The sequence below is a fragment of the Apaloderma vittatum genome, unplaced genomic scaffold, assembly GCF_000703405.1.
Source record: "Apaloderma vittatum isolate BGI_N311 unplaced genomic scaffold, ASM70340v1 scaffold571, whole genome shotgun sequence".
Lineage (NCBI taxonomy): Eukaryota > Metazoa > Chordata > Aves > Trogoniformes > Trogonidae > Apaloderma > Apaloderma vittatum.
The window spans coordinates 99,924-123,618 of record NW_009697174.1 but is presented as its reverse complement, the minus strand read 5'-3'; the positions used below and the strand labels follow the sequence as shown (position 1 = coordinate 123,618).

Below are 23,695 nucleotides of genomic sequence, written 5' to 3'. Positions count from 1 at the left end.
GGGCCCCCTGCCGCTGGCCCAGCCAACCACTGCTCCGTGCTGCCAAACTGTGGAGCTTTAGCTTTACTTTTCAAAACCAGAACAGATTTCTTTGTTGCTAACGCTGGCTGCTGCTTTCACATCTGCAGCCACGTCTGCTTGGCCCAGGCAGATGTTTCCTGGTGCTCTGGACTCTTACCAGGCCCGTTATGCTGCCCGGTCTTCAGTGCAAGTCCCATCCCTCTACTATCTGAGCAGCTCCTGAACACTCACCCAAGTGTCTCATCCTCACCCTCTCTAAGAAGGGACACTTGATGCCATCACACCAGCCGAAAACATTCCTTCTCTGCTCTGGCTATTATCTCCATAAAGTATTTTTCTTAAACCAGGTTTCATCCCTCAAAGACTTCTGGCCACAGTTCAGGCCAGAACAGTTCAAAATCTCAAAGACTGCTGTTCCTGCAGGCTCTTGCCTCCTTTCCAGCAGGACTGGCTTCTTCTGAAGAGGAGACCAGGCAGCTCATGGTGGTCAAGGGCAGAAGGTAGGCTCGCAGGAAGCCACATGAGGTTCACCCTGCAATATTTCTGAAGCTCTTTGCCAGCAGCGAGGCCACAGAAGAGCTTACATATTGCTGGAAACTCAGCACATTTAATTACGTGACTATATATACAGGCTTATTACTGGCACTGCTCAAACTAAGACCAGCTCAGGCTGGAGGGTGAGATTTTACTCTCAGACTGGAAAAATCTGAACTAGGAGCCATCAGACCTACCTAGTGGTAAAAGGAGGATTTCAGGGAAGCCTTGGGCTCTGCAGGAGGTTTACGAGCAAAGAGGAAACAAATGAAAGAGCCCAAGCCAAGACACAGGAGAAAAACTGCTCAGATGCCACCCACAGCAGAAACCAGTCCATGCTCCCCGTCTCTGCGGTGTTAGAGCCAAGCTGAATTCATCTTCTGGTCTCCAGCCAGGAATTCAAAATGACCTATGAAAACCATGATGACCCTGAGGGGAAAGAAAGTACTCAAAGGGTTGTCAGGTTAAAGTTTCCAGCAGACCTGTACTGGGAGCACACGTGTGGGGGTGTACGTGTACACGTAAGGGCACAGCAAACGACTGTTCTCTTCTGCACCAGTAAAGCTGTCCTAAGGAAAGGAAGATAATATCAAATTATTTCCTCCAAAATAACCTCGTCCTATGGGAGAAACAAACCCACATGTTTTTTCTTTAAAAAGCACCAAAGAAAAGGCAATGAGAATCCAGTCATCTTTAAGTTAAACAGTATGTGGGTAGAAAAAAAAATCAGCCCAATAAAAAAAGCACCAACCAACAAAGATCACTGAGGCTGTTGCACTAAAGACTATCAAAAATATGGATAATTGTAAACAGAAAGACTAGGATGTTGTCAGTCCAAGTTGGCCAGATCTACCCTACTAAATGTCTTGCATGCATTCCAAAGTTTAGGAAAAATCCTTTGAATTTTTTAATGGAAATACGCAAACTATTGTTCGCTGGTTTTTAATTTACACATAAATATATGGCTACAGAATCTTCTATATATTTTCTTGTGAAGCCCCGGTTAAGAAAGCTATGTAAGCACATGCCAAGCTGTTACCACAGGAGCAGCTCTGCCAAGTCTGACACGTCCTTAGGTACCTTCCTGAACTGGGGGCCGAGTCAGTGCCCAGGTTTATGCAATGCACAGAAGCATCACAGGATTGCTGACCACCTGCTTGTCAGTGTTAAAGGGATTTATTCTATCTTGGGACTGCTTTCCTCCACCCTAAGTGAAACTCCCGTTGCTATTCCCAAGCAGTTTTACACAGGTATAGAAGACTTAAAAGAGCACATAAACAAGAAACCTGCTAACCTGGCCTAGGTATTACGGTTCGTTTGGATTCAGTGAAATGCTGTAACGATATTGCACTAATACTCTACCGTACCCTGCAAACCTAGCCATCAAAGTGTTGAGATTAGCACTTACGAAACAATCTGTCATCTCCATTTATAGTAGGCTTTAGAATTTGGCATCTCTGCCATAGCACCACTTTGATTTTTCCCCATTTTCAGTCTCTACAACATGGGCGATACTATGATGTTGGTAACATCTCTATAAGAGAAAAACGTTGTTTGTGCCGTATTTCCATTTTAGTTTATTTTCCTAAGAGTCTCTTTTTTCCTTTTCTCAGCAATCAGCTCCTGAATTCTTTGATTCCTCGTCCTTTCATAAGGTATCCTCCTCCGTGTAATGATGTTGTGCTGTGACACTTCGTTATCCAACCCATCAATTTTATAGGGAACATCCACCGCATTGATTTCTGGGTGCTCCTCAGTTGCATTGGAAGGAGGTGCACGTATTTTGGAAAGAAGAGGAGGGCTGGTGGTAGACTGTGTGGTGGACGCTCCCGTGGGAGGGCTGAGGGTTGTCAGGAGCTCCTCCTCAATGACATTATTCTTATTTATGTTAGCATCGGTTACATTTTCTTCCTCTGTTAAGTTGCTGTACATGTTACAGGACTTGCAACACAGCTTATTGTAACCGGGAATCGAGCAGTAACGAGAGAGAACCTCCATGCGACAAAACATTGACTTGTCTCCTTGACAATGATCTTCTGAAAGAGAAAAAGGGAACAGATAAATAAAGAGCATCTTCACATTATTCTGAAAAAGAAACGCAGCTGAAGCTCGGGCAGTGGGCAGAGGGCTTGGTATTTAAAGCGGGATGGCAAATGAGCCTTCTATAAAGCAGAAGCAGGCTTAGTATTAAACCTAGAACTCGACTCACTTGAAGGGATGCAAAAGCTGATCTGAGCTCTCTGCACCAGCCACATCCACGCTATAGACCTTAACACTAATTCTTGGGTTCACATCTGCAAGTGGTACCCTGAGGACCACGCAGCCACAAGGACGTGTGTTCCTGCATTGGCTTAGAGTTCAAAACACACCGAGAGCGCTCTGTCGTTGCTGTTGCTACATTAAACCCCTCCAAGTTATCAAGGTTTATACTAAGAAACCTTCCCCACCTCCCCCCTTGGCTCCTTTTAATGCTTTTCTGTGATTTAACAGTGACCAACCATAATTTATATTTATCTGGACTGTCTCAAGTAACTCAAGTCTTATTTCTACGTGTACTGTGGAACTCTCAGAATGAATCCATCTCCCGCTGGAATGACTTTTCTTTTTGCCAGATACCTCTATTCAGAAAACACCAGCATTGCCCGAGCACGTCCCTTGCTTGAGAGAGAAGCCATGCATGTAGCGTAAGGCTTTTCTCCTCCTCCTAGAAGGGAGCTGGTATTGTCAGAACTACAAACTCCAGCGCGACAGAGCCCAGTCAGTCCATTAATGACTGGGAGACTCAGTAGCAAGTCCTGATTTTTGTGTCACTGACTGGAAAATTGTAATAAAAGAGGAGGAATGGTAATTGATAGGTTTAAGCTGTCGATAGCTATTATGATAATCTGGACTGGAACAGAGGTGTTACGGCAGATCCCAATCTTGCTGAAACACAGTGACAAAATGTAGGCTAAGGCGTCTGCTGGTCAGCAGGCTCCTTGGAGAGAAAGCTACCTGTCCTCTGTCCCACAGACACGCTCTACAGCTCCTGGGTGATGGGGCCAGGAGCTATCAGGAACTGCAGTGAAGGAAAAATCCCAACACACAGCCCATAGTGAAAGAAAGAGGAGCCAGAGGGCTTGCAGGAGAGGAGAAGGGCTGAGGAGAAAGGCAGACTGACCAACACTTGGCATAATCAATAACGAAATATTTTCTCTGTGGCGTGAGTGCTAAGACAGAGATGAAATCACTTTTGCCTCTCTTGCTGCTCTTACTACATCTCCACCTACTCTTACAGTAAAGTATGAGTAACTCCAATTACTCGTCTTTATTCAGAGCATACCCGATGGCGGGCAGCATGCTCGAGTCAGCCTGTTACTGGAGCCTGTATTTCACCACCCTGCTACGGACACTGACTTACCCCGCCAGAACCTTACAGCAAAGTAGAGAACCAGAGCAGACTCAGAGATATCAAGTGAACTCAGAAAGTGCAGGAGTCGCCTCTTCACTCATCCTCAGTTAACAAAACAGGGCATTATAGGTGTTTAATTGGCAAACATATCAGTCTAAAATAAACTAATAACTGCTGCTGCTTCTTTAAAATGCTAGTGCTGGTCAAAGAAGGTGGAAACACCCTCCTCACATTGCATTTATGCCCTGATTGTTGCATTTATTGGAGAAAAACAAAATTCTAGTTCCTATTTGCAAACGTGTCAATTCATGTTCATACTTGTCAAATGCTCAGCTGAGATGCTGCTGGAAATAAAGAACGGCTCCTTCCTAAGGAACCTAAGAATAGTACTTTGGGTTTGGAGACGTTTCCAAACCAGCTTTTAAGAGCTGGAACAGTTTGTACCTGCATGCACAACCCTACACAAAGGACTGCATGTGACTATACAACTTTATATATATTTTTACATACCACGTAGAGTCCCCTTTGAACATTTTGTCTTGTGTTACAAAAGCTTAATGCAAGCTTCTCCAAATGGCTTGCAAAATAAAAGCCAACAGATAAGACATTTAAATGTAGTTTCAACAGGACAGATCTGTCCTTGGCTTTGTAAGAATCACTAAAAACACCTTTAGAAAAATGCCTTTTTTTCCTATCAAAAATATGTAATGTCAAGCTTAAAAACACATGAAAATGAAACTGCATTATGTAATATGCTTAGTGACATCTGATAAGTTATATAAATAAACGCTGTAACTTATGAATGTCAGAATGAAATTTTTATCCTCTATCCAAACCAAAATATCCAGATTTGCTGAACTTTTATTTATTTTTACTTGCAGTATGCATGACAGACTGAAAGTATATCTTCAAAACATCAGTAAGAAAAAAATAAATCAGTTTCACAGTCACTTTGGTACACATTAGTCTCATAAAAAAATATTGAAAAGCAAACTGAATTGGCACATCTTTAATATTATGTTAAATACATACAAAACACTAATAAAATATCCCTGATAAACCAAAGTGCATATAGACATAGTGCACAATGCCCAGATACCTTATTGCACCATTCTCTATAGCCACCCATCTCTTGAAACATCACTAAACATTGTCTATTTAAAGGTAACAGTCATGAATATATTTATACAGTTAAACACCAATTATTTTACATAACAGTATTCAGTGCCAGATACGTGTCTTTGCTTTTTCACCTTGTCATGTAAATTGTTAACATGTTTCAGGAAATTATCATATTAACAGCAAAATTTAAATATGTGATCACATGATAATGACAAGTTTGAAGTGCTACACTGTTGACGACCCAAAGATTCAAAAATGCCACTTTTCCAAAGAACATGAGCAATGCAATAAGGTAGTAATTTGCTCCAAGACTGCAGATTTAAAGTTGATACGCTTCTAATATTGGTACTGACTGTCACGAACAGGTTTATGACTTGTGAGTTCCAAATCTTCAACACAAACACAGAAGGTGAAGCAAGAATGCCAGTTAAATTTCAGTACGTCAGGTCACAATCCTGTCTTGATGAAGACATGGATATGCACTGTGCAAATTAACCTCAGATTAACTTTACTGCCTTCTAATAGTTATCATTCAAGTAAAAACGCTCCATATGAAGAAGAACTCAAGGTACCAGTGTACTGTTTATATTTAAAGCTGGATCTGGTAAATTAATGCCATTTACATTTCAACATTAAGGCATTTTTCTAAAATTCTTCCTAAGCAAAAAAAAAAAAAAAGCAATAAAAATTGAGGTAATTCTGTAGTAGTTCACACTGTTATGTTTGCCAGTTGACACATCTATAGAGCACACACACACGCGCACACATACAACCGCACCAGTCAAGTCAGACATGCACATGGTGAAAAAAGACCAAAGATGTAATGAGTATAAACAGCTCCATGCTGAGCAGCTGGAGACATCGTAGGCGATGAAAACATCATATTGCCTCCACCGGGTTAAGAAAAACACCACCACGCAACCTTCACCATGGACCATGCCTGTTCTGCTTCGGTTTCCTTTCTCAAGTGAAAGTACGCAAAACTGGCAAAAAAATTGTGCGACGGGAAAAACGAGTGCAGCTTTTCTCAAGGAAAAAAGATATTTCAAACCTTCAGACCAGGAGTTTGGCAAGAGCAGACGGTGTCATAGCAGCACGGAAAGTACCGACAGAAACTCAGCTTCTGCTTCCCAGTGAGCCCTCCACGGGTCACAAACGAAAACGTGAGGGTCGGGAATAAAGAATGAGCAGCAAAGGGTGAGAAAAGCAATGGCACCGCAAAGGAAAATGGAATGAAAAAATTCTTTCACTCATCGGACTACCCTGTCAGCGAACTGAAACTAGAGTTATGAGATTTAGGGTTTTTTCGATAAAGGAGAACTTTAGCACTACAAGGTGTCATTATTGTGATGTGATCACATTCACAATAAGTTCTCAGTTTTGCTATCAAACCGAACATCGTGAACCAGTAAGAGCCTTTTTTCACCATCACCAAGCAACAAGCAAACCGATCCCAGCTCCCTTTCAGAGGACTGCAACACACCGTGGAGATCCAACTTCACACAGCCAACACTTCAAGACCTCCACCACCAGTGCTACGCAAGCTCCAGAGAAGAAAGACACCGAGCACCAAGTGCCTGGTGTGAAAAAAAGATTCAGCCCAAGATTTAAACTCGGCAAAGTCAAGGGAACTTTCCGCATAGAGAGAAGAAGAGAGCAAAAGGCAAAGTCCACATTCGATGTGGCATGCATTTAAGGGCAAAGGCAGAGTTATAAATGGGTCTTTTACTTGAAGATATTTTCTGGATGGGGTAGTCTGGATCAGGTCTTGACAGCCATTGTATCATGTAGGTTTTCTTTGAAGGATCAGAAACGTTTCCTTGAATAGAGGAGGGGAAAAAAAAGAAAAAAAAGAGATGTAAACCAACATACATTAGCGTGAAGTAGTTGCCCTGTCAGAAGTGCATAAGCTAAGAGAGTGAGCGGGCTTCGATGGTGAAGGAGCCCAGGGGAGGATCACAGTCAGCCTGTGCAGATTTGGACAGAGGGTGCTGTATGCCCAGCTCTTGACAGCTGACACTGAAGACAGCCAGAAGGCCAGTTCTCCAGCAGTATTTCTCACTGCAGCACTCCTCACAGCAGCTTTATGTCCTAAGCTTCATCCCATATAGTTTAGTTACACTGCCTCTTTGAAATATTTGTATTGGAGACCATAATTGACAGCTTGGCTCTAATTAATTAGGAATCTAAAGCTACCTTGAGAAATACATCAGGAATGAAAGAAAAATATTCGTTAATAATAGGCTGGAAAGTCTTTTCAAACCTGGGGCTACAGAGAACCTTGCCACCCCAGGCAGATACTGCACACAAGTATCAGTTTGATGAAGGCATTTCAAATAAATACAATCAACGTAGTTTTTTTTCAAGCAAGTAGCATGTGCTAGAAAACACTATCACTTACTTGGACACGGAGGTAGTCTGCAAATCCTTACAGTCTCTGGTTTATTTTCTTTACAAAGGCCGATAGCATTGTCCCTGGTCCGGCACAGGACCGGGCGATCCTGCGTGCCGTTGCCACAGCTGACGGAGCACTGAAAGGAGATGCACCAGTTAGACCCCCAGTGTCCCTTTGGAAACAGTGAGTTCAAACTTAGTTTTTTAATTTCAAACCACTGCCCTTGATTTGACCTGACACCGTACATTATTAGAACCACTGTAGTACCTAGCAAGAGGAAGAACCACAGCTTTTTGTGGAATACCAATAATTGTGAAACACCCCAAGAAAGAGCTTTTGGTCTGAGCTTCTGACACTTGTCTGGGGAGTCACTGAACCCTGTTTTGCCCATAGTAATGGCAAACAAAAAAGGCAGAGTGGAAGTTGCTCCATGAATAGGTGCCCTGTCTTTTCCTAGGAAAGTGGGTGAAAAACTCTGTCCCCTTTGGCTTAGCAACAGAATCCTACGAGATTGAGTAGCTAAATCTGCTGAAGGCCTTTACATGGAAAACGTTCACGCCTCTAAATCTCCACAAGTGTTGGAACCTGACTTCCTTCACAGTGTCTGCAGACTTTAAAGTCTTCTTTACTTGAAAGAAAATAAAACTATGATAAAAGAGTTAGTTGCTCTTTTCTCAGCTTAAGTCAACAGGAAAACGATTGTGAGCAAAATAAAGAACAGGTAGAAGCCAGCTTTCCTGATGGTGACATCTTATATGGGTGGCTCATGAGGTCTGGATCATCCAGGCTGGCTTTGCTGGTGTTTCACTACCACCACCTCTCCATCTCACTTACTTTCTGTGGCGTTAGTACCAGTGGAAACAGTACACCCTCTGTGTAGGTGTTAGTATATGGTGTTAATGCATTCAAATAGAAAGCGCAGAACAAATGTCAAGATTTTCTGCCCTGCATTATAAGAAACTAGTTGCTTGAGAACGCCAGAAAGAGACTGACCTGTGACCAGGGTCCTATTCTCCACTGCGCTGGGCAAAGCTCCCGGTTACAGGGCCTCCTGCCTTCTGGACGGTCGTTGTTGCAGTACTTGGTGTGAACAGACCGATTTGTATTATCGTGTAGGACTTGGACGCATCGGACAGATCGTACTTGATAGCCTGTTTTCCCACAACTTTTGCTGCAAGGCTCCCATTCTCCTGTAACCCATCTGGGTGAATGAAAAGAGAGTAAGCTGAATAAAATTCTCTCACTCCTAAATTAGGGTCTGTAGAAATGTAACTCTTAAACACAGGATGTGGAGATCTGCAGTATTCACGGGATTAAAAAGGATAAAAATATATATAGTCTGAAGAAATATCCTGAGTTTAAAGCAATTGTCCTGAAGTACTCATAAAATTCTGGGTTTAGAAATAGTCAAGAAATAACACGGCCACAAGGCAATGTCTAAATGCTCAGCTTAAAAAGTAAAGTGGCAGTTTCACCCAACTTTTTCATTGTAGCCTATTGAAGTTACACAGCTGCAGAAGAAGGCAAGTGCTGTGGAGCACAAAGCCGTGAATCCTAAGGTGATGGCTGAGACCAAGATGATTTTTTCCCAGCAGTGAAGCAGCAGCATATTAGTGTAGTGGGTGACACAGACCTTCAGAAAATCTCTTAAATAATTGCCTCTCCTATCTACAAGGAGAAAAACGCTCCAATGCCATTCTATGGAAACAGAGGTGACCGAAACATTCAAGTACAATTTAGGAACCTACTGAGTCTTTGTGGTACCTGAGTCCAATTATATTTGTAGCTAAAAGAAGAATACAGTCCTTTCCAGAGTGCCTGAGATATGGTTAGGTCATTACTTCAGTTTTCCAATAAATAAATGTTAAACCCTGACCCATGCTGAGTTTATGGGCCACAGTTTCTCGACTTTTCTCTCTTTCAAATTTTTTATTGAAAAGAAGTTAGGAAATATTGTGTGGTATGTTCTACTTATTTGCTGTCCTTCCTGGAATCTAGACTTGGTCCCCAGAGATAAAAGTTGGGATCAACATACTCCTTTCTTGTTGCAGTAGCGACACCAGGAATTTATGAGTCCTACATGTGGCAGGAGTAACCTGTTGCCAGTCAAAAAAAGCACCTCTAAAATGTGAATTAAAACACCTTTGTATAGCAAAAATAAAGGTACAACAGGCATAGCATGCTGTGTGAGGGCAGCCAGAGGAATCTAACAGATTGAATTTCTTCTGTTTTTAAAAGGCCAGATATATGCCGTGAACGTTGGAAAGTTTGGGATTTGAGAGACTGTATGACATTCATTTTCTTGTGCAGCACTCTCTAAATGTGTCCTTACATGGTTAATTCACACTGTGTAAAATCAACTGGTATAAACTGAATTTATGTCTATTGTGTATTACCTCAAGAGGGCGTGAACACAAATGTCTGGATCAAGACAGCACTTCTTTTCTAATCCAACTTATTGCAGTAGTAATAGGAACCAGCAGCCCCAGAACCTGTGTTTCTACAAGCAGAATACAGCACCACATCCTCACGGTCCCACGTCTCTGTGATGATGCATGGATGTCAAGGGGAAGTCACCTTCTTTCAGGTGACAAGTGCTACCCGGGCACAATCCCCATCGGCTGCTGCCGAGCTGTGCTGGCGGGCAGCGATGCTTACATGGGCTGGGAGCACTCCTGGAGGTTGCACACTCTGCGAATGGGCTTTGGCTTTTGGATCAACTCGCAGTAACTCCGATGAACCATCTTGTGGTCCGTCTTCCTCCGGCAGCCGTATTTGGTGAATTGGTACCCTGGAGAAAGACCAACTCCTCTTATTTTTTTAGTACTGGAAGATCTTACGCAGGACTTAGTTTTCAAACAAACTGCACATTTGCTGTCAAAGGCTGCAGTTGGAACTGCAGGTGAGCACGCTACAAAAGGAACTGTAAATTGCATTGAATGAACACTTATTGATGTAGGTTTCACAGCCAAAATCGCTCATCCAATTCATTTTTTCACTACAGGCTATCAAGAGAAAAACAACATCTAGCGTTTCAAAAACTTTCTGCAAACCCGTGCAGCCACACTCGGGCACTGCAGCCGGAGCACCAGCCCGGTGAGCAGCACGAAGGCACGCCTCTGGCCCCATAACAGGGGTTTACATCCCTAAGTCGACATCACAGGGGGCAGATTGACCACATGGCGCCTAGAGGTTGGGCACTCTTGTGGCTGGCAGACCCTCACCCAAATCTTGCGCGTTTGTACCATTTTTCAATTTCAGAAATGTGAATCAGAAATGAGCCACCCCAGATCAAGCTCCCTTACCATTCAAGTCAGATTTTCAACTCCATTCACTGTTTACTTATTTATTTGTTAACCTAAATAAAACCCTCCCATCCTTCTGGTCTCCCTAATGCCGTGCGGCAATGAATTCCACATGTGGTCTTGATTATTTCAGTTTTCTCTTAATCGTTTTTGGATGCTCTGGGGTTTCGTTTTTACCTCCTCCACAAGGTTTTGAACACTGGGACCATTTTTTCAAAGCCCATTCATATGATACCGAGTCCTCTTCCAAAACATTATTGTTATCTACATTCAAGGAATCTTCATGGATCATGTACTTGTAAGTCAAAGATATCTTGGCACCACCATGAGGAATCACCTAGTAAGCAAATCAGATGTAGGGAGAAAAGATATGAAAGCCTGGTATCAGAAGCTAAGTGAAATGATGTGAAATAGCAATCATTATGACTCAGATGTAAAAACATCCCCGGAGGGATTTAAACCGTTTAGCTGCACTCAACACTATTTTTTTCCTTGATGAAAAAGGATCTCTATCCTTATGACACAGAGTTTCTAAACTGCATATTAAGAAAGACTGTTGTTGATTTAGACAGATTTTTCTTGCCAGCACTGGACTGACTTCACGATACTAAATTTTTTCCATATCCCATCATAAAGGATGGAAATATTCTACTAAAATGATAATGGATAGTTCCACTAAAAGACAAGGTGCATTCAAACGCAGATAACTGAAAGTGGTGAAAAAATTGCTTTTATTTCTGATAAAACACAAATATTCTTATGATAATCCAGGGAATTCTGTGAAGCTCATTACTTAATCCTGACAGAAATACAAACGATTTAGTTCTTGCTATCATGCTGCACTAAGACAAATGCAAAAAAACAGAACTCAATGTAAGTAAAGGGCAAAATATCGGTCCTTTGAAAGCATAGTATTTATTTCCTCTTTGATGTTCAGCTGGTGTGGAAAAACACATTACAGCTGCTTTCAGAGGGATTCTGAATCCACCTACCCCTACTCATTGTAGTCTATCATTTGCTGGTTTGCAGTGAGAAAACAAACCAGTGGGTTTGGGACCTGCAGAACTGGCTGTGCCCTGACAAAGTGAGCCTGGAAGCTCAAGAGTTTGAATCTCCTTTAGCAGGATACAGTTTCAAAACATAGACAGGAGGAGGAGCTATTAGAGCTATCTGATACAGACCATTTTGACCTTTTTTAAACTAATGCTCACACGTCAGGTAAGATAAGTAAACTGGAGAGTCCCTACAGTGGCCAATTGTTAGACCATCAACAGGAAACAATCAGGAGACTTGGTTGCTCAACACATAACCCTGAGTTGTAACAGTTCTCGTACAGAGCAATGAATTCGGAGAAAGGAATTAAAATACATCTTCTATTGTCTTATAATTGAAGCAGATGTCTTCTTGTAACTCACAAGAGGAATCTAAAATATATTATAGCACATTATGGCTCTGTAACCCTGACATTGTGTTCCATGGAAGATGGTTTTCATTTGACTTACCAGAATAACTATTCCATTACGTAGTGGCCCCATGGTCTGCACAGTTTCTCTATCATCGTCATTCCGATATTCCCACTCCACACCCATGTCAATAAATACTTTAGAGTCTGGCACATAGTTGTCTTCGCTTAGAATAAACTTCCCCGTTTCACGATTTTTAATTGCTAGGAACAACATAAGAAAAGTAAATGCGAGAGGTTCTCATCTAGAGTTTTGTTCTGCACTCGCCCCAGCGGAAGAAGCTGAAAAGGCCAATATGCATTTTCCCTCTGTTCTCTCACAGGTAAAAAAAGCCTTTTTCAGGTGTTTCACTGAACTGCCAATGCTTTCCTGCTCAGCTCCAGAAACATCAATCGTCCTTTTTTTCCCTTTTTCATAGCTTGCCTTGCCAGAGAAAGGAGGCCAGCACGACTGCACTGCATGTGCCTGTCTACCTGCTCCCGACTAACAACTGAATCCACCGGCCAAATCCGAGCCAATTTGACAGCCAGTGGGGGTCCCACAGCTACTCAGCTCTTTCACACGCTGTAAGGCAGCTCAGGGGGCTGTTAGTGCTGCCATGAGAGAAAGGCTGATTCCCACAGTGAGAGAGAGATGGAATTAATTCTTCCGCTCAGGTCCAGCCCTGACACTGCTGCAGCCCTGCAGGCTCCTGCCACCACACGCTGCGCCCGACGCCCCTGGTTGCGCTGTCAGCAGTGCCCCATCCTTCTCCCAGACACGCTTCAGCCACCTTTGTGTTAGGACTCTTGGTTTTCTTCCAGGATGGAAACTTTGCTCTCCTCATTAGAAGAAGCAGGGACTATTTGTTATTTAGATTTTAATTCCCTTCTCTCTTTAGCAGCTGCCTGAGCATCCCTCAGCCTCTGCCTTGACAGAGCAAGCTGTTGGAGTCCCCTCTGTACCGCTCACCCACACCAAAGGAAGAACCTTGTCTGAACCATCAAGTGATCTCTCTCCCGACTCATAGTGTCAGGCTGCACCGAGTGTCAAGGGAAGCCTTCTCTGGTGACAAGCTGGGGTGGCTCACGAGATACAATGAGCAGGACATGCTCTGTGAATCTACCTCCAATTAATAACAGGCTACTAGACACTGCTTCCCATTGATCACAGGGCACTGCAAGGAGAGGATTTCAATTACTGTCTAAGCTGCAGGATCGATCGGGCAGCCTTGCATCAATAGAGTTAGCAATGGGGCAGAATCCGAAACGGGTTTGGATGCAGCTGAGAAACAACTGAGGATGCGACGCCCATTAAGAGAGATGCACACAAAGATAATGTGCTGCACCCTATTACGTATTTCAGCTCCTCTTCCAGCAGCTTTCACACATGAACATGCCAGTGCAATGGCTAGGACACTGGGGAATACAGCACAGGGAAATCCGATTGCCAAACAAGTTTCCTAATTTAAAATACTTATAGGAGGTATGTGGTGTGGGAGGATAATGAGTAAACAAATGCATAAGCACATTGTCAGGCTCCAGAGACAAAAATAAACAGCAGAAAAAAATATTCTGACTGAAAATTTTCCTACTTGTTACATACTTACCAAGATTATGACTGGTGGCGTCTGTTTCCTGTATAAGTAAATGTCTCGCGCCAACAGGAATTTCAAACATCTTAATGTGCCCTTTATTGTAGCATTTGAAAAGATAGTAACTGGTTAGTATGCCACAAACAGGAAGAGTCTGTCTTTAAATAACTCTTATTTTCTAAAAGCAGGGTGTATTACAGCAAGCTGAACCTAATCCAGCATCATTCCCATCCCCATTTCTGTGCCAAGTGGTGGAACGTAACAGAGACAAAGGGCTCAGGTCAGAAGAAAAACGCCTTAAGTATCATCAACAGACTTTGCTTCAGGCTAAAATGGGCCTCAAGAGCCACATGTACCCACAGAGAGAGACCACGCAAGCTCCTGTCTGACAGTGAGTGACGATGACACGTTATTGCAGCACTCCAGTGACTGGGACGGAGCAGCTGAGTGACATCAGCACCAGAAATAAATCCAGAGCTCTCCAACCCAGAGCACCGCAGCCTCCTCCGTGCATGCACAGAGTCTGCTATCAGCAGACTTAACCGACCACTGGACAAAAGTCTTATTTTCAAATTCTAGACACATCTCCAAGTGAAGCCCAGAGAGTTTATTGGAATTAGTGATGCTGTAAATGATTTGTGATTGCTCTGGTACTTTCCATGAAACACAAGAGATCAGAAAAAAATACTCTGAATTCCCCAGGACAAAACACACTGATTGCACTGACCTGGTTTCTTTGGTACTCTTGAAAATGTTCCTTTTACCACTTTGCAGTGAGAATTATCTCCTCCACAAACACCACACTTATCTTCCTGCTTCGTGGAACCTATGACCCTGTCGCACCCAACTTTCTGTGCATGAAAGAGAAAAACAGTCATTCTTATTCATCCACACTTCAATTCAAATGAGCCTTCATTTCAGATACCAAAACCCAGACATTTCTGCTTCAGCAAAAATATCCAAATCGTAGTATTTCCTTGGAAGTTCGACATTTAAACAGATTTTAATACTTCCAGTTCCTATAATAGCTGTCAGTCAGGTGATTATATTTTTATATTATGCTTCACAGTGGTCCTCTTACTGAATGAAAGCAGCACGGTTAGGGAAAAGCTCTTAAGCCTCAGCTTATTTTAAAGCAGATGGTTAAATTCCAGAAGAATCAAGGCATCTATGTGAGGATAAGCACCTCCACCAGTGCTTTGCTAAGTCAGAGCCTCTAATTCCATTGAAAGATGACCTGTGGCAGATCCCAACTTAGAGGAACTGTCACTGATTTTTTAAAAATAGAATGATCAAACAGAGAGAGAACGCACATCAGCCATATGTGAGCATCACTTTCCATGAAAGCTGCTGCATGTTCCTATTTCACTGTACATTCCACCCCCACTAATAAAGCTTTCGTTGAAAGATAATTGTAACAGTTCATCTCAAAATACTGCATTACATTACTTGTGTAGGTAGGTGCTGTTGGAATTGAGTCACATGCAATGGGATGGCAACTGTGAATATCACACACAATATCGTAGCAATAATCCTAATGAAATCTCCTTCTCACCCAAAGCCCTATTATGCTTACTTAAGCAGTCATTCTTGGAGAGAAACACTCGAGCTACCATTTTCATTGTTTTCACAACACTAAGCTCCGAAACAATCCGTCGAACGCTTACCAAGCAGTCTCCCCGCACGCAGATGCTGTAAGCGTCTTTGTAGGAGCAGCGGGTCCCATCGTGCACCATCCTTTTCATATACACCACGTCGCCGGTCTCCTTTGATTCGCAGTACAGGTGGCACCTCTCCTTGGCTGAAAAATAAAACGACCCAAATTGCACGTGTTCAGCTCTAACAGTTCAGTTGCTGACTTTGTGAATGGCACTTCCGATAGCATCCTTGCACACATCATGGTACCCCATAAATCACGGTACCCCATAAATCACAGACGCTAATCTCCTTTCAAAACTTCTGCGATCATTTGGAAGCTGCTGAGTCACAAAGCACCCGTGTGTCAACATCAGGAGATAGTCTTAAAAATAACAGATCATTTACTTTGCGGGGGGGACCACTATTTAATCCTTTGTCAGTTGATGCAAGCTGGCAGAGGTTTCTGCAGTCTGCTACAGGACTACCTGTGAGAGACGCAGGTTTCTGCATCAGTTTCTCCTGCGCTGCACATAAATCTGAAAAAAAAAGCAAAAGCCATTCTGCCATTAGAGGAGGGCAACAAAGCTGGTGAAGGGCCTGGAGAACAGACCTTATGAGGAGCGATTGAGGGAGCTGGGTCTGTTCAGTTTGACGAAGAGGAGGCCGAGAGGGGATCTCATCATGCTCTACAATTACTTGAAAGGACATTGTGGAGAGGTTGGTGCTGGTCTCTTCTCACAGGTAATCAGGGACAGAACCAGGGGGAATGGCTGCAAGTTGCAACAGGGCAGGTTTAGGCTGGACATTAGGAAGAAATTCTTCACGGAAAGACTGGAACAGACTGCCTAGGGAGGGGGTTGAGTTGCCATCCCTGGATGTGTTCAAGTGTCGTTTAGATGGGGTGTTGGGTGATATGGTTTAGGGGTGACCTTGTAGTGTAGGGTCAATGGCTGGACTCGATGATCCCAAGGGTCTTTTCCAACCTGAATTGTTCTATGATTCTATGATTAAAAGCAGCTGTCGGACACTGAGTGAGTTTGGCATCCAAAATGTCTTCAGAGAGAGCTGGGCCATACCGTTTCCTCCTGAGTTAATTCTCCCTCATTGTTGTACTTGTATTTATGGTATTTTAAATCATTAAACAAGATGCGATGTCTAAGACATTCAGAAAAAACCCACATTTTTTTACTACTAGCACATGCACAAACAGTCAGGCAAGCATACCTCTTTCTCCTACTCTGTTCCAAAGAGCTAAGAACAAAAAATAAAGCTGAAATGATTAGTCAGTGGCTGAATAAAGTTGTATTCCATCAGTGCATTTAATTTTACCCGTATCTCTTGCTGTCCCCAGCCCTCCAACAGGATACACTATGCATTCCTTGGCAGGGCAGAGCGGACGGCCTTTCTGTTAGACGAAACAAATAAAGATTCTGCTATTTTAATATGATTAAAAGATGGGACACTTTTCCCATCATTTAGAACAATAATGACCTTTCCGTTAGAGCAGTTCAATTAAAACAAATCTTCACAGGCCCTTTGCATTCTTCCCCTGTGCAATTCCACGGCCTCTGCCCTCTTTTAATAAAGTCCTTGCTATTGCTATCGATGTCCTCATGGCCACTGGGTATTGGTACATCAGAGACCTTTGTTACTGCTCCCAAACAACGCAGAGATGTTGTGCTAAAAATGTACGGTCCAGACTACTAAAACTTTACTTTTCTTGTGCAGATTCTTAATAGAGGACTATTAAGATCGCAGTAGTCACAGACCTAATGTATTTGCAGATATCAGAAACATCAAACTATGCACAAGACATAGATGTGCACACACCCACACGTCCTGCCTACGCACCCCCCCACCTCCCACATACCAGTCATTCACTGGGCACGACTAAAGGGAAATACCAGAAGGACTGACTGGGTCTGTACAAGGGCGATATTGTGAAGAGGGTTCCCTTCCCGTTGCTCCATGGGAACAGTAAATGTGCAAGTGCTGTTAAATTGGACCCTGTTAATTGCAAAGAATCATTTTCTTCCTATTCACTAGTGTTGGGCACTGCAGAGACGCAGGGGCATGGACATGACCACGTGCCAGCCCGTTCCCTGCTCCCCATGAGTTTCCTTCTCATTTAATTGAGGCTGGGAGCTAATAGCCAATGTCCCTCTGCAACACCCTGGCAGACACACGGCACAGGGGGATGAGAGCCTGGGGTGCCCAGGGGGCGGGGGCACAACGCAGCGCCGCGGTGCTTAGGCACACACCGGGGCGGACACCAGCTCAGCGGATTTTCTCTGCCCAAGGGATGAGATACTCCTCCCTGTCTCCGTCTCATAAACGTGTCAGACATGTCCAGCTGAGCTGTGTGTCACCTGCATGGATTTATGTCGCTTTTGAGCCACGGCTGCATTATCTGCACAAAGTGTGTCACTGATATGCCTTATCTTTACAAAAAGGAATTTTAAACATACTAGAGTTCAAGCATCAGCCACTCTCTGGCCTTGTTTTCACAAAAAAAAGTTGTTCCCTCTAATAACCCTCCACAGATAAATGTAAAGTTGGATGCAGTTACACCACAGTTATATGGAAAACCAGCAGCACTCAGTCATCAGTGAGCTGGTTTTGGACCCAAAAGCCCCTGAATTTAACAGAAAAACATCTGATTGCTTTCAGTGATCTTTGCAGCGGACTGCACCAAAGGCTGAAGCAGATGCAGAGGTCTTTGGGCTACAGTGTTTGGTCCCACTCCCTGTGCCAGCAAAACTTTTTAATGAAACTAAGCTGTGAGGCTGTGTCTGAGCCTCTGAAAATCCCAGATTGCACAAAATGGCATGAAAAGAATGAGGGGTCCCTGAGAACAGTTGGGGAGGAACGTCAGGCAAATTAATTACAAGGAATTTGCTATTAACTTCTGGCAGAGTGTCCTCTCACTGGAATGCAAAATGATTCACCCTAAGTGACCCTTTTCCTCCCAGGGATGGGTGCCTGGCTGAGACAGCCCGGGCGCCCAGCACCTGCCCCTTGCCAGGCCAACCCTGCTCCGAAGGACTCCTCATTCAGATGAAGAGACCAGGTCTAACAACAGCGAGCAGCCAGCACTGCTCGTCAAACAACCTGAGAATTGTTGCCCTCTGCCTTTTTCTTTGTTAAAAACTCTTCTCACTGTGTTTTCAACCCAATGTGGCACAGAACGGCAGCAGCCTTCATGGCCCACACCAACCAGCTGCACTTTCTTTGCCAGTTAACCAGAGGCATTAACAGGAAAATGAACATTTTTGTTCCGAGAGCCGATCTCTACTGAGATGCCAGAACATCAGACTGACCACGCTGGTTCAGACCCAGCACCCATCAAACCCAACACCTGCCTCTGACAGTGCTGGCGGTGTTGGCAGGACGATGTAAAAATAAACCTGATACTTTTCTCAGAATATCCTCCAAGTTCCTCATAAACTGCAGCTTGGGACTTCCTAAGTCATGTCTGGAACTTAGTATTTAACAGCTCTTAATGGACTGTAGAACCTTTAATAATTTTTAAAACTTGCTGGCCTCTGCCACTTCCTGTAGTAATGAATTCTAGTTCAATTATAAGCTGTGTGGAAAAGTTACTTCCTCTTATTTGTCTTAAATCTGCCACCTAATAATTTTGTTTGATGTTCCCAGGCTTGTGTTATGAGAAAGTGAAAAATCATTCCATATTCAGTCTCTCCACGCCACTCACAGTTCTGAAACTCTATCTTTTTAATCTAAATCATCACTTTTCTGGGGTGAAAAGTCTTAGTTTATCTAAACACTCTAAATTCAGAACTCATTGCTTGTGTTTGCTTTCTTTGGGCCTTTCAGAATTCAGCTGTGGTTTTTTTTAGCAGCGTGGCAGCAGTGAGATGGACACAGCCCGAGCTACGCTGACGGAGCGATCAGAACACCCACACATCACGCCGGCACAGAGGCCCATCAGTGTCCTCCATCCCTCTCTTGACAGTCACGGAGCTGATGTTTTCCTAACGCTATCCCCAATTCTCACATCTTTCTCCTCCGAGCCCACCCTGTGTACAGACTACACACATATACACTTACCATTTTTATCCCCAGATCCATTAATGGCATTAACTTCATTTGCCACATTCAGCCAATTAGCATCACAAGGTCCTTCTGTAGCTCTCACAGTGGGCCTTCTTGTTTTAATTAGCCTGAGTAATTTTGTATCCCAAGCAGATTTTGTCACCTCGTTCACTCCCTTTCCCTGCTCACTGCAGCACCCACAGTCCCAGCACCCATCCTTCTGGACCAACCCCCCTCCATGCAAAACTACTCCCTTCTTACCTCATGATAACTCAGTTTAAGAGCAGTTATTGGGGAACAGGGTCCAAAATTTTTTGAAAATCCAACTACATTCTATGAATTGGATCACTCTTATCACTGATACTCACTGATCCCCCTAAACAACGCGTAACAGGCTTGTGAGGCGATTTCCCTGGAAGTTTTACTCCTCCTTATATTTTTCACTCATGTTTGCAACTGGTTTTACTTTTCACAGGGAAAAGTCCACTCACCATCAACATGTTCGTAGGGGAGCCAGTGGTGTTTTGTGTTCTGGTACTCAAAGTAAGGATCCCACTGCTGGCACTGCTCCTCTCTGAAATCTTCAAGCTCCTTAGGACAGTCCTGGGTGTTGCACAGCTGGAACTCGTAGCTCGGCCCCACGCAAGTGCGGCCTCCGTTGGCGGGACTGCGGCGGGCAGAGAAACCCATGGTTAGTTTTACCATTAACACAGGTGTCAAGCATCTGTGAAACCCTTTGAAGTGTTATTTAACTCCCAGTCACGTCAGTAGGCACTTGATGAAGTATTTCTGATACGGAAACTACGCCTTTCCCTTCAAAAGGAAACCATCACTATTAAGCTCTTAAAAAGCAATTTCTGCAAGTAGAGCCTCAAACCACTAGATCGAGGTGAGAAAAGCCATTTTCTTGGTGTGGCCTAGGAAAGGAAAGCACAAGCAGATGAAGCGACTCATCCACATTCGCCCGCTAAGACAGCAGCACGGCCAGAACCGGAGCCCAGCCCGGCGCTGCCTCCCCGGCTCACAGCCGCACTCCAGATCTCTGCCGGAGCTCAGGAGTCGGAGCTGGGTTTGCTCCCTCCTGCAGGACCACGGAAAACATTGTCGATAGCTTTTCCTACGTGAAAATAGATTTTACAACTAAAACTGTGCTCACAAAGGTCACTTTCATGTCGCCAATGTAATAAAGGCTGCAATTAGAACTGGTAAATTGTTTCCTAACAGAACAATTTCCATCAGAAAATGTTGCTTCATAAAACCGATTTTTTTTTTTTTTAATCCGTGATGACTTCTAACACTAGCCAAGTTCAATCACCCTATCAGCACAGTTTGAGAAAGCCAATGTTAAAAATATCCTGTCTGGTAAATTCTGGCAATTGTTTCAATTCTTGCTGTTAGGATCTTGACACTTCATAATATTGCAGTGAGATAGCAATAATTATACATTTAATATCATTTGCACATACCAATCTATCCTAATTATCATATACGTCCAGTGTTAGTAAAATCAGCTCGTTCTACATGATATAAATGAGCCATACATAAGTAAATTAAAACAATTCACTATAACTAAAATTAACTTTGGGGAAGCTTCTGATCTCTGGAGCTTTGTTCCAACTTGGAATGAATACAGTTTCAAAGTATTTTAAGATCTTCTTGTTGAAACAGCCTAAAAGTGGATTAAACAAAAATTTTTAAAAGATATATGCTTTTTTTAAAAAAATACAGCAATTCATTGCCAATATTTCATACTCACACATTAAAATAAGACATATATAGGGCTCTAAACTTTTGCTTATGCTTTAAGGCAATAATGTAGTAGCACTTTCAAGATCCCTGCAACTGCATAACCAGCTTAATGGATGGGTAAACTGAGAACTACAGATGATTCATGACTTGCTAAGGGCCAAAAGTAGAATTTCTGACAACATACAGTACAGGTCAGATTTAACAAGCACCACTCAACACCCTTTACTGCATGACCGCGCTAGCAATTTAGCAAGGATTCCCACCATCCATTTGCTTCAGATCAGAAAAAACCATATGGGTGCACACATACTTACTGCGGGTTGTCACACTGCCGTGTCCTGTACTTCACCCCGGTGCCACACGTGCGAGAACAAGAGCCAAACTTACTCCATGCTCCCCAGTGCCCGTCCTGCTTCAGGATGTCTGGTGTCAGCCAGATGCAGTGCCCTTTAAAGCAGTGCTTAAAGAGAAAATCAGATGTCAGAACAATTACGTGATTAAATTATATCATATAAGAAGCTGTGGTATAATTTGCTTCATTTTAGGCACGAATTCTGGACTTTTTTTCACCTCTCTTTGTGGTGAGACGCACTGGCAGATTGTGCCCATGACCCCAGATCCAATCAGATTTTCTAAACTTAAGTATGCACAGATACGCTTGCAGGATGCAAGCCTACCAAATTCATTAAACTGCTCTCAGCATTACATTCCTTCATCACATGTCTGCATAACCAATACAGATTCATTTAAGGGAGATGGCAGAATCCCAAATCTCGGAGGCGAAAGGTAAAATTCTGCCTCTGTCATTGCAGGCAACAACGGCGAGAGCTGCTGCCGCGGCATCGTCCTTCCCAGCAGCTCCAGACTCCACATACACATTCCTGCAGTATATACAAGCAGTGAAGTGGCACGAAATGAAAGCCAGCTCACATTTTAGACATTAGTGCTATGAAATAAAGAACTCTTGTAGCCTCCCAGGAGACTTCATAGTAAAATGACCAAAATACCAGGAAGCGTTCACTGGGGAGCAGCCCTGGACCCACTTCTGCACAATTAATCATGTCCTACTAGGCTTCCTCTTTTCTTCTAGCTGATTTTTAATACAGTCATTCTATAGAGGTTGAAAATCATAATTTGCTACATTTTCCAAACTCATTAGGTATTTACGAACTTCTTTAAGAGCCTTCATAGCTTCAGTACTGATAGTCTCTACTGTCTCCTCTCGTTACAGAAACCTGCCACCGCCTTTCCACCAATTTCTTCAGCCCTTAATCAAGGAATTTTTTTCTTAGCTGAAGTCAGGATGAACTCTTCTCGAGGATCACTGGCCCTTTCCAGTACTATTTCTGCTTCCATAAAAGTCTGCTGATGAAGTGCGGGTGCTGGAAAATATTTCCATCCCAACAAATGACTTTGCATTAGACTGTCGCAGTTTATCTGTGTTAACGGTTACTGTCGGGATAAGAGCTCTGGCTCAGGCGCACAGATGGCTGTAACAACAAGTGCAATCAGTCACTTACTTTCCTTAACATTCAAGTCAACAACAACATTTTACACAGCTTAACAAGCCCTGGAATGCAGGAATTTGGCAGGCAGCACAAGCTGAGCATATGGCTAAATGCATGCTGCCAGCAAAAACAAAATCAGAAGATATATAAAAGGAGAGTGCTCCTAAGCATAGAGCGATTAGTGATTTGGAAGATGAATGTAAAAGTGATGGATAATCATTAATAATGCTGAATTTAAAGAGAGAATCATTAGTAAAACAGTGACAAGACACAGCTTACTGATTTGCTAATCTGCTCAACGACTGGCTCTTTATTCACGTAATTTATTTTGGTGCTGATTTGGTTGGACAAAGAGTAGAAAGAGAGTAGAAATTAGGTTTCAGCTATTTGTTCTTTCTCATGACTTCAAATATTCAAAGTCAAAACCTATGAAATAGATGAGTTACCACGAAGCCAACTATAGCCATCCTGCTCTGGAGCTGTAATGAGCAGCTTCTTCTTAGCTGTTTGATGAAACAAGAGATAATTCAGCAAAGCATGAAAGAAATGCAAAATGCTAATATGTCCTTTTCTTGCTTCAGTTTTGAAGCTCAGCGCTGTACCCTTCAGGGACTGTTTACTTATGGCTTTAGAGAGGTTTATTTGAAGGAACAGTTTGAGTCGTCGGGCCCTGTGCAGCAATGGGACTGCTCAGAGATGCAGGGGAAGCTGGCAATGCATCAGCTTGTCAATACGAATTTCAGCTGGGCTTGGAAGCAGATGAGATGTGACAGCTCCTGAGCTGTTCTTGCCTAAACATTCTATTATCAGAGTTCTGCATCCCTCAGGTGTTAAGTTCCATAGCAATCACCAAATCCGTTTCAAGAGCCACACAGTGCACATTCATGACGCAGCGATCCAGGGTCCAGTGCTTGGACTCCGTGGAGAAGATGAAGAGACG

General features: G+C 43.2%; 1 protein-coding gene across 1 annotated transcript in view; it reads right to left on the bottom strand.

Moving 5' to 3' along the window:
- Positions 1–2,127: 2,127 nt before the first annotated feature.
- Positions 2,128–23,695, bottom strand: part of ADAMTS2 (ADAM metallopeptidase with thrombospondin type 1 motif, 2) — a gene marked incomplete at its 5' end in the record, with an annotated part of 109,685 nt that continues 88,117 nt past the window's right edge. Inside the window, 12 exons of the mRNA XM_009877351.1 lie at positions 2,128–2,591; positions 6,798–6,887; positions 7,470–7,599; positions 8,457–8,664; positions 10,122–10,254; positions 10,946–11,105; positions 12,271–12,434; positions 13,820–13,900; positions 14,532–14,655; positions 15,472–15,605; positions 19,990–20,165; positions 21,562–21,707. Of these exons, the coding sequence (XP_009875653.1) occupies positions 2,128–2,591; positions 6,798–6,887; positions 7,470–7,599; positions 8,457–8,664; positions 10,122–10,254; positions 10,946–11,105; positions 12,271–12,434; positions 13,820–13,900; positions 14,532–14,655; positions 15,472–15,605; positions 19,990–20,165; positions 21,562–21,707 (2,010 nt within the window). The remainder of the gene's footprint in view (positions 2,592–6,797; positions 6,888–7,469; positions 7,600–8,456; positions 8,665–10,121; positions 10,255–10,945; positions 11,106–12,270; positions 12,435–13,819; positions 13,901–14,531; positions 14,656–15,471; positions 15,606–19,989; positions 20,166–21,561; positions 21,708–23,695) is intronic.